The sequence below is a fragment of the Temnothorax curvispinosus genome, unplaced genomic scaffold (assembly GCF_003070985.1).
Source record: "Temnothorax curvispinosus isolate PA1 unplaced genomic scaffold, ASM307098v1 QBEX01002336.1, whole genome shotgun sequence".
NCBI lineage: Eukaryota > Metazoa > Arthropoda > Insecta > Hymenoptera > Formicidae > Temnothorax > Temnothorax curvispinosus.
The window spans coordinates 1-10990 of record NW_020212116.1 but is presented as its reverse complement, the minus strand read 5'-3'; the positions used below and the strand labels follow the sequence as shown (position 1 = coordinate 10990).

The following is a 10990-nucleotide window of genomic DNA, read 5'->3' as shown; positions in this document are numbered from 1 at the left end:
CTCGTCGTCGTTGGCCGGTCGCTGTTGCGACCTGGTGCGGCTCCTCAATGGGGTATGCGTCACCTTCGCCATACGACTATTTTTTCTTCCGCCTCGCACTTTCGGCCGCATGGTACCGAAGTTCTGGACGTCGGTTGCGGGATTCAATCTTGTCCTGATCACGCCCGTACGTTGTCGAGACGTGTTTGTTTAGACCGTGCGTGCACTACGTTACGGTCTCGCGTTCGTTGTCGCACGTTGTTATGACGCGTCGGATCGGTCTCTCACTGCCCTCGAACCGAAATAATTTTCGCGGCCCTCGCACTGTGTCGGCTCTATGACTTGTCGTACACTTCACGCCCGTACGTCGTCGTATGATTCGGTAGTGTCGCCACGTCAGTTTGTCGACGCGCGACTTCACACGCTTCACGCACGTTGTTGTGACGCGGTTGCACTTTCTCGTCGTCTGGCCTTGTCGCGCTCGGTGCTCGCTGAAAGCTGTGTCGTGCCGTGATACCCTCACTCCCTGACGCACTAACATTTTCGCACTTGTCGTGCCACTTGCTTCGACACCTTTGTGTCCCACGTCACCGTCGGCTTGCTCCAACGATGTCCGCGTCTTCGTTGCTATTCGCACGTTAGACTCGCTAAACGCGCACTCCGAGTCTATGTATAAGACCCGTGACCTTGAATACTCCAATCATACACGTACGTGTCCTATCACGGTCGCCATTTTGTTTTAGGTCACGAAGATTTTAACCCCGCCGAAGCATTGAGGTATCTCCCACCTTGGCTGTTCCGCTGTCTCAGTGTGAAGAGCCGCAGGTCCTTGTCACGCGATCGGTGTATGTCGAAGGTTATGTGCTCCTCGTGCAACTCTACTGTAACCGGACGGTACTACAGGAGGCACGAATCAACGCTGCGTGTCCTTAGAAATCAACGGTCGCCACTCGGTTTGACCTTTGAACCACCGAGAAGGTAAGTATCGAACGATTTCTCGAATCATTAACTAGACTAATTCTCTTCTTTTTTCAGGTTCCTGCCACCGCTGGATCATCGCCGTCATCGATCAGGATCAACGCTGCCACCGGAATCCAGGATCAACGAGGGACTTCGAGTGATCGTCGACAATGGATCAGGTAAGTAGAAGGTAAGTCCAATTTAATAAATTTTCGAAACTTTTCGAAAAGGATGTTTAATTTATTCAATTATATTGATTTCCAGTGTTGGTTGTACACAAAACTTTAAGTCACTCAAGATGTCGGACGCTCGGATACGTGGGCACATACGCCCAGTTAATCTACGACGCACGATCTTGTTTTCGGTCTAAAAAGGCCGTTCGTCTTTGTAAAGACGACAAATAACGCGTTCCGCGGGTGTTGCCGGTTGTTACGAATGTTGGCGAGCCGTAATTATAGCACTTGTATGACGATCGCGGTGACTTAGCGCGACGAAACAGAGCGAAGTTGATTACGTGTTACACGCTCGAACATCCCCGACAGACTGCCTCGAGTTGTTTGTCTCGTTCGAGCTCCCCACTATCGGCTCCGTACATCCCCACTCCGACGGATATTCCGCTTTCTCTCGCCGCTAACTGCGCGTCGGCCTTCGGTAATTTTCCACGCGGGTGTTTACGCCGTTCGCGCCGAGCCCCGTGGAAATTTCCATGCTCATTGCGCTCGCGCGGTCGCTCCGTCCTGGCAACGAGGTAGCCGTTTTTCACTTCCCTAAATTTCGCGCGGCCGCTGACGCCGACCTGTGCGCCAGGTCTTTTACCACGTCTACGATCTCCATCCGGGCGACTTCCCTGAAGAAGACGTCCAGGTGCAGACCACCGGGCCTGCCGACGACCCCTCCTGACGCTTATTTCGCACCTGGTACGACGCTTTCCGCGGTCTTTCCCCGTGGAAGATGTCCAGGTTGCGAGACGGCGGACGGTTCTGTGACTTTGTTATCGGCCGTCAGATTTCGATGGCGACCAGATATGAACGTTCTCGGGGACGTCCCTGTTAGTCAGGGATACTTATTCCCCGGGGATGACTCACCTGGGGCGAGTTCCCGGACGGTCCGCCGTTTCGTTACCCGGGCGGCGGGTCTCACCGGGACCCGGCTTCGTGGGCTCGGCGAAGTGCCCCCGAATGTCAGGGGTGCTCAACTCCCGGAGATGACGCCTTTAGCTCGACTTCGCGGACGGTTCGCTATCTCCCGTCCGCGTTCGCGTATCGCGTCGCCGATCCCGTATGCTTGACTCGGGGACCACGTGCCCTCGTCAGGGGCGTATTCTTTTACCCCAATGCCGTTGGTTTGCAAGTTTTCCGACCGCGCGCGATTTCTGCTATTCCGTGGCGCGCATCTTCCTCTTCGGATCTCGGACAATCGTCGAGGCGCCACAATCGCTGTTCCGCAATCGCGGTCCGCCAGTTTGCCATACGCCGTCCTCCCGTTCCGTGAGCGGCCTCGGTATTCGCATCGCTGGCTGTGAGCAACCCAAGGAACCTGAAACAAAATAATGGGCAACTGCCCGACGACGTATTCTGCGTCTGAAACGCCATATCGCTCCGATCCATTCCGTTTCTGTCACCTCCTCCTTACTGGTCCTCGCCGGTGATGCGCGCGGCTGCAAGGTTCCACACAAATCAAAACACAAGCAACGCTCGTTAACGTTGAGGGTTAACACATACCCAACACCAGGAAACATTCGGACTAAGTCCGCATCACGGGCCGATTCAGCGGCTATAGTTGTGATCACGCCCGTCCCGCCCCCAGGCCCCCCAGAAAGGGGGGAGAAGGGGAGGGAGGGGCGCGAAAAGAGAAGAGATCCCAAGAACCCCGCCGCAGGCCGAGGAAACCCAGAAGGACGACCACCCGCACCTTGCAGCCACAACGGGGCCTCCGGCAAACCCACTGCAGAGCAGTGGGGCCGGAGCCCCGCAAGCACAGCGGTGAGCGGCGAGACCACGGGCGACCGACCCCCAGGGAACCCCCAACCCATCGCAGCGGAGCTCCCAGAAAAAACAATTAAATATGTGTGTATATAGATACAAACTAAAACTATTTTATGTTACAGGGCCATCCGGTCGCCCATAGGGAAGCCCGCACGCCGACCGCCCCCAACCCACCACCCCCCAGGGATCCGGGAACGTCGCCGAAGCGACGCACCGGACCCCAGGAGGAGGAGAGCCAGAACCGGCCCGCGCCCGGGCAAACCTGGAACGACAGGAAGACCCCGTCCGCACGCAAATAAATCGCATAACGAGATAACCGCACGCAATGACAACGCCGCAATAAAATCGTAGGCAACGCGACTATCCCTGATCAAGGGCTTGTTGCTGTCTCCTTCGCTCGTCCTCTTCCTTACGCTGGAGAACCCGTTCAACAAAGACCGAAAACGCGTTCCAACGCTCTTTGGAATTACAGATTCTGGCGATGACGTTTCTCAAAGATAGGTCTTGTCCTATTGCAGCAGCGAGTTCGCCACGCTCCAGGGCCCAAAAGTGACACACCTCCAAGGTGTGCTCCGGGTTGTCCTCCACCAAATCACAGTACCGGCATATCGTAGAATCCTCCTTACCAATTCTATGCAGGTAGGTGCCGAAACATCCGTGACCTGTTAGGAATTGAGTTATCCTATATGTGAGGAAGCCGGCACTGCGATCCAACCAGTCGTCAAAGCTAGGAGCAATTGCTTCTCTAGTTCTCCTACCTGGGAGATTTGCGCGCGTGACATGGGTGCGCCATTGCTCACGCAACACTTCCCATTTCTCTAGATGTACGGCGGGAGCCGACACCTCGTTATAGGTCCCGTTCTCCTTCATTCTTCGATGACGAAGATATGTTCTCCTCAAGAATTCTGCGTACAGGTGCAGAGGCGGAACACGGGCCAGGAGCGTGGCCGCCTCATACAAAACCGTACGATACGCCATGGTGGTTCTCAGCGCTGAGAGACGAAGTGCGCGGCGCATCAGTCTTTGCTTGTTTTCGGAAGCTGTAAACTCTCCGCTCCAAATAGGAGCGGCATAGAGCACGATAGATGTTGCCACGGAGTAGTATAAACGGCCTTTATTTTCTATGGGCCCTCTAAGATTTGGCAGGATCGCGCACAAAGCACGGTTCACCTTTGAGATCTTCTCGGCGACGTAGTTAACGTGTGCGTTAAACGCCCAGTTCTTATCGATGATAACGCCAAGATACTTCATACTGGTAGAAATTTGATATTCTGTCCCTCGTAGGCGAAGTGTGAGTTCCGGGGACAGTGTCCGAAGAATACGGCCTCCGTCTTAGGCCAAGAAACAGACAGGCCAAGGTCTATGATGTTAATCATGAGCCTGTCGAGGCACTCAGACGCGAGGGCACACGCAGAGTCAAAATCATCTTCGGCCACAAGCAGCAGAGTATCATCGGCGTAACATACGACGTGGGAATCCCCTGGAAGCAGGGTGCGCAACACCTGATCAAATCCCAAGTTCCAGAGCGGAGGACCCAGCACCGAACCCTGGGGAACCCCTCTATTAACACGCCTGGTGCGTCTGGTGCCGTCAGACGAGGTATATCTAATTGTTCTGTTTCTCAAATAATCCTCTATGATACGTCTCAGGTATTGCGGAAGGCGCTTATTCCTCAGAGCAGCTCTAATCCTAGAGTGCTTGATGGAGTTAAACGCATTTTTTATGTCCAACAAAACGGCTAGCACAACTCGACCGTTCGCGCGGGCCTCGGTAATGATGTTCTTTACCAGAAAAAGAGCGTCGGTCGTGGAACGCATCTTACGGAACCCGAATTGATTTACCGAAAGGTCATATCTAGGATTCTGATCGAGATGATTGGCCAAACGATTGGCAATAATGCGTTCAAAGACTTTTCCCGTTTCATTCAGGAGGCAGATTGGCCTGGCTTTAGGCACCTCACCGCGCGGTGGAATATCCCCCTTGGGTATTAGTACGAGGTCCGCTAGCTTCCACCTGGATGGGAAGACCCCAGACTGCATGAATATATTGAAATTGGCTGTTAGTCGATGCACCATGCACGGAGGCAACTTTTTAAGGACGGTTGCCTTAAAACCGTCGGGACCAGGTGCCGTGTTAGTAGTCTTCTTAGCAGCTATTGCCTCCTCTACTTCGTCCGAAGTAATAGGGGTTCTCCCCGTCTCGCAGTCCCCCAGGTTAACCCGAGACAGTTCCCTACCGGGCGGAAACAGATCATCCAGCAGACGGTTTAATACTTCCGGCTCAAGGGTGGAACTGAGCGCAGGAGTGGGCTTTCTGAGTTTTCCCAAAACCAGCTTATAAGGAAGACCCCACGGGTCATCCCTAAGCGTATCAATAAGCTCCTGCCACGCGGCAGACTTAGCGTTCTGGATCTCATGTTTGAGATTCTGAGTAGCGACCATGTATGCGGTCCTTTTGGCCTCCAAAACCACCGGGGAGTCTCTGCGTCTGCCGCGAGTTCAGGCTCTCCTCGCGGCGATAGCCTCGGTTCTCAGATGTGCAATTTGGTCGTTCCACCAATGGGCCCTATCCACTCTGGCAGTGCGCAGGCGAGGGACCGCCGCCTGACACGCATCATAGATACAGTCGTTGATCCATTTATTTGGGCCCACTCTGTTCAGATACTCCGGATCACCGGGAGTAACCGCGCACTTCCATTCGATGGCCTCCTGAAAGAGCCCGATATCCATCCTTCTAAAGTTCCACCTTCGGGGTAATGATGGTGTTATACGCCGAGAAGATGAATCCGCAACTTCAAAGGAGATATAAAGATGGTCCGACATGGACTTTAAATCTTCACGGACCGACCAATTGCGTACTCTGTTAAATAAGTCAGGGGAGGTCCAAGTGAGGTCCACTATCGAGGTCCCCTGGTGACTCGAAAACGTGGGATGATCTCCTCGATTCGCTAGTCTCCAATCAAGCTGCGACGCAAGCTCCTCAAGAGCATCGCCTCTGACATTAGATGTATTCGAACCCCAGGAAACAGAGTGGGCATTAAAGTCCCCGCAAATAACGAGCCTGTTATTATGAGCTACACAAGAACAGATCGTGGATAACTCCTCCAAAAAATCCGAGAATGCCGGGAGGTCCACGTTGGGAGAGATATAACAAGAAAGAAAGTAAAACTCTCCCAGTCTGATCAGGACGCAGTGTCTTCCACGAGCCTCCAACGTGGCGGGGCGCGTAGTGGCCCTGTTGTTAACATAGATAGCCGCCAGTCCGTTATGGCTGTGAAACCATAGCTGGTATGGGCTGTGTGATCTGGCGGGTTCAGAGATCGCGCAGACAGCGGCCCCCATCTCTCTTGAGTGGTGAACAAGGAGGTCCTGGGCCTCCTTGCTACCGTTCAGATTTAACTGGAGACACAGGGTCATCTCTGCGCCGCCACTCGACCGTTGGACACAGGTTCCTTACGTCTCCCTCGAACCGGCTCCACGCTCGTGCAGACATTGAGTGAACCCAGCCGGTGGTCGATGGGTCTTCCGGCCTCCTTGCAGATGACACAGCAGGGATCTTCTCTACAGTCACCGATTTGATGGCCGCGCTCACCGCATCTAAAGCAGGCGCCCGTCCGGTCCTCCGGAAAGTTGCACGTGGTGCGGACATGACCATAGCGCCAACACTTGTAGCACTGTACTCGCCTCCAGTAGCTCAACTCGGGCAATGGTCCAACCAATTTTAATTTTACTCGTAGCCGAAATTTTGATGGCTGCAGAGAGGGGGCATTTGACCCAAACGGAGTTGAGTCCGTTATTCATCTTGCGAATATTACCTAATTTGACGAGATGTTTGTCGCAGTCTCCAACCACTGAAACTTCGTTGAGTATTTCTGTCGGTGAAATGGAGTCATCGAAACTCCAAATACGTAATTCTCCCATAGTAGTCGGGCGAGTGATGCGGATATTATTAACATCAAGAACTTCCCTAAGTTTGCCCACAAGTGAGTCGGCCTTGGAAGTGCCGTCCGCGCCAGGGATTTCGATAATGATCCCTCCATTAATGCCGCGTCTGATCTTGGAGGTCTCGATTCCAAGAGTATCCATATTTATGTTCTCGCGAGCTTTCTTCAAGATGTCAGCGTAACTGACATCCTCCTTGAGGCTCGTGATCGATACCGCGGCGGTTTTCGGCGGTCTGCGTGAGCGGGTAGTCGAGCGAGGACCATCTCCGAAAACCCCACGTCGAGATCCTTCTTTCCGAATTGTCGCTTCATCTCGTGCGGCATTCAAAGTAGGCGGCGCAGAAGTCTGCGGGCCTAGAAATTCCCCATCCGAGATACCAGAGGTCTCGGTATCATTCCTAAAGGATGCCCTTTTTATCCTTTTCTTCTTATGATATTCCTCTGGCTTCGAGCCGAACCTGGCACGTAGTTCGTCCATATTAGCCACCAGTTGTTGAATCTGTTGATTCATACTTTCCAACATGTGGTTCGAGTCAGTGTCCTCCTCCGAATAGAGAGCACGAGCAGGAGTCTGTATGGGAGTCTCTCTGTCCGGTTTCCTGATCTTACCGGGAGGAGATCTCTTCTTGAACGAACTAGGAGCCCCAATTACATCTGTCTCCGATCCCGAAGCACTCGTGGGATGTTTACGTAGTTTGACAGTTCTGTCTCGTAGTGTTTCTGAAGAGATAACTCTTGGTTTCCTCTGTGGAAGAGGGGGATAGTCTTCAATACGAGTTAATGATTCCCTAGTATTTGTCTTGCGGGTGTCAGCAGGACTATTCTCAAAAACCTTTAAAGAAGATCCTCCCGTGTTTGTGACGTCTCTCATGCTTTTCATCTCCCTGCGGAGCATCTCCATATCCTTGTGGAGGTCCTCGTTTTCCTTACGGAGTATGGAGTACTCCTTCTTCTGGAGCTCCTGCTCGCGGGTAATTTTACGCAATTGTGTAGTCAGATTTTTGTTTTGTAGTTCGAGATCCGCTACGTCACCAGCGGCACCCAAACGTTCACGATAAATATCTATGATTTCGCATATATTTGAAATCCCGTCTCTGAGGTATCCCGAGAAGTTTCCTTTAATATTTTTGCTGCTTGTTCTGATAATCTCCATTTTTTGGAGACATTCAGTAGCGCACTTAGTCAATTGATCCGTATCGTATGAACGTAAATTATTGGCAGCCACCGGATGTATGGTGAGCTTGTGTTTTGTTGTTAACACCGGAGTATAAACCTCATTTTCCGAGGTTGTGTATCTTCTTTTGAAGGGTTTGGCCGTATTTTCTGGAGAGTCTGACGGGAATCTCTCCTTCCTCTTTTCCCTGTTTGGGATAGACAGGGGGATATCCTCGTCATCATCGTCATCTGCGATCATAACCACGTCTCCAGTTAAATGCTGGTCCCGATGCATTGATCCCTCCAAATCAGACACGCCAGGAGGAACGAACGTAGGATCGGTCCTCGTGTCGTCCAAAGCCTGAGGATCCTCGGTTGTTGTAATATCCGCAATAATCCTTTTCGCAAGTGCAACTCCTTTGTCATATTCCTCTTCCATCTCCACCTCCTTGGTGGCTTCCTTCATCGTATCTGCGTCAGCAACTGCGCCTGTCCAATCAGGACGCAGTGCTATTTGTAAATTTTCTCTTAGCCCATCGCTTGATTTAGGACTTGACTTTTTAGGGCCAAGCCCATCGACACGGGGTTCGCTGGGACTACAACCCCCCCGCGCCGGTCTCTGGGTCTCCGAACCCCCTGAGACGGTAGCTTTTTTCTCTTTCTTTGTACCTTTCATGTTTGCGTTTCGTTATTTCAGGGGTGTGCTCCCCTTAGGACTAAAATTCGGGTGCACCTCGCCCGTGATGCATCCTAGGACCGCTCGACGAAGAACTCGCAGTGTCCGGCCACGAGTCTTGCAGTCAGATGTAAGACTGCCGAGATTATTAATCCCACGCAGAAAAGAGCAGTACGGGGATTAATTTAAAAATAATAATAATAAAAATGTGGAACGCTTCACGATTTTGCGTGTCATCCTTGCGCAGGGGCCATGCTAATCTTCTCTGTATCGTTCCAATTTTAGTATATGTACTGCCGAAGCAAGTACAACCTAACCTAACCTAACCTAACTTAACCTAACCTAACCTTGAAGCCGTGCACTAAGACGGTGCGCGGCCAATTACTCAGCCAGCCCAGGGTGGTCATCACCCGGCTGACACCGGAGGAGGTAAGCCGAGCGGGACGACGAGCAACGCCGCAACCGCGGCCAGTCGCCGAGGGGAGCTGGCGAAGCACGCCATCGCCGGTGCTGAGCCGTCAGATCGTTAAGCAATCTGCGATACTGGCGGGAGACGCGCGCCTATGGGGCTCTCCCGCTGAGCTAGAGGCGATCAGGCGCGCTGCCGAGGCTTTCGACAGCGCGTATCAGATCGAGATGTCTCGTGTCACGGTGACTGACACGATAACCATCACCGCCTTGTCGATGCAGCAGCCGTGGGAGCAGCCAGAGGACGAGGCGAAGGACTTTGTCAGCCCATCTAGCGGGGAAGGCGAGTCGCAGGACGAGGGGGACAACCCCGCATAGCGTTTTAAGATACACAGGCGTTCCGAGGACGGAATAGGGAAATCTTACCCTTTCTCTTTTGTACATAGTATTAATAAAGTTATACAGCCCATCCGTCCGGCGTTGTATTCAATAAGATATGCGACAGCGGTTGCTGGGCAGCGGCCCATTTAGCCTATAAGTCCTTTACCGCGATCCACAATCAGTTTCATTTTCTTTGCGGCACTAAGTGCCTGGCCCGACCAAGGGAGTAAATTATTTTGTTTGGTTTTGATGGGTGCGTGGATCCGCATTAGCACCATAACAATGATTGGTCGAGCCACACACAATCTTCGACGCGCAAACGCGAAGTTCGAGTAAAACGCGTACTAGGTGAACGAGAGTTGAGATGCCGACTCCTGACATCCTCAGGAGAGGATCAACCGAGAATCAGCGCGATCCAACCGCGTAAACATGGGGTTTGCCGGACATCCGGCAAAACAAGGTAAGGAAGCGCCGTAGCGCCAAATGGCTTGAACTGCCGCCAGAGGGAGGCTTCACCGACCTCTGGAGACTATCGCAAACATGATCCGATCGCGCAAACCCCAGGTTTGCCGGACACGTCACGGAATGACGAACGCGGCGACGCAGCGCCAAAAGGCTCAAACTGCCGCCAGAGGGAGGTTTCCCCAACCTCTGGAGACTATCGCGAGCGCGATCCGCTCGCGCAAACACTTGGTTTGCCGGACAAAAGGCTACTTGGCAAGCGAAGCGTCGTGGCGTCGCGGCATGAAATATGCATGTTCAGGGGTACGAACAGATCCTAAAGACCGAACGCGAACGCGATCTGACCGCGCAAACACCCGGTTTGCCGGACAGACTTAATATCGTGAACCGTGCGACCGTACGCAAGCGCGGCTCGCGTGGCGAATCCCCAGGCACCCAAGGTGGTGTTGCGGCGCCTTTTGGAGGAGGCAGTGCGTCTGCTGGCGAAACGGGTGGAGCCGGACGGCGCGACCGTGCCGATCGTGGGGACGGTAGAGGTGCCGGGACCGGCGTGCGAGGCGACAGTCTCGCTGATTCAGAGCCCGGGGGCGCAGGAGCGGGGTCTGACCCCGACAGACGAGATCGGAGTACCGACCGACCTGGGCGTGCTCAGGGAGATCGTGGGAATGCTCGAGGCCGAGCTCCCGGAGATCCCGGAGGCAGATACGCGCGCTTCTGAGGCGATGGCAGACGAGGGAGCGACTGGGGGCGAACCCGCCACAGAGGACCACGGGTCCACGGTGTCCTTCCGGAGCCCGGAGGGTAGCAGTGGTTCGGAGGCGGACGAGGCGGAGCCACGTCCAAATTAGTAATAAGTACAGCGTTCGCATTCCGAGGATGCGGTCACCGGCAGCAGCCGTTATCGATTTTGTTTGTTTATTTTGACGACTTAGGACTAAGGAGTGTGACCATATCCGGCGCATGAGTAGGCATAAGGCTGTTTAATTTTCAGTTACGAGTCCAATCCCGAAGGTGCGGATACAGCAGTTCGTGCGGCGGTGC

The 10990-nt window shown here is 53.5% G+C and overlaps 1 protein-coding gene and 1 non-coding gene across 2 annotated transcripts; both read right to left on the bottom strand.

Annotated features, from left to right (window-relative positions):
- Nucleotides 1–5422: 5422 nt before the first annotated feature.
- Nucleotides 5423–6340, bottom strand: LOC112468979. Its single transcript, XM_025038416.1, has one exon. The coding sequence runs from the start codon at nucleotides 6338–6340 to the stop codon at nucleotides 5423–5425; it is 918 nt and encodes a 305-aa protein (XP_024894184.1).
- Nucleotides 6341–8900: 2560 nt separating this feature from the next.
- On the bottom strand, nucleotides 8901–9007 carry LOC112468980. The gene has a single exon (XR_003042444.1). It is a non-coding gene; the product is annotated as a U6 spliceosomal RNA (small nuclear RNA).
- Nucleotides 9008–10990: the final 1983 nt, after the last annotated feature.

Coding starts and splice junctions, on each gene's coding strand:
- LOC112468979 (XM_025038416.1), bottom strand. CDS start 6,340: ATGACCCTGTGTCTCCAGTTAAATCTGAACGGTAGCAAGGAGGCCCAG.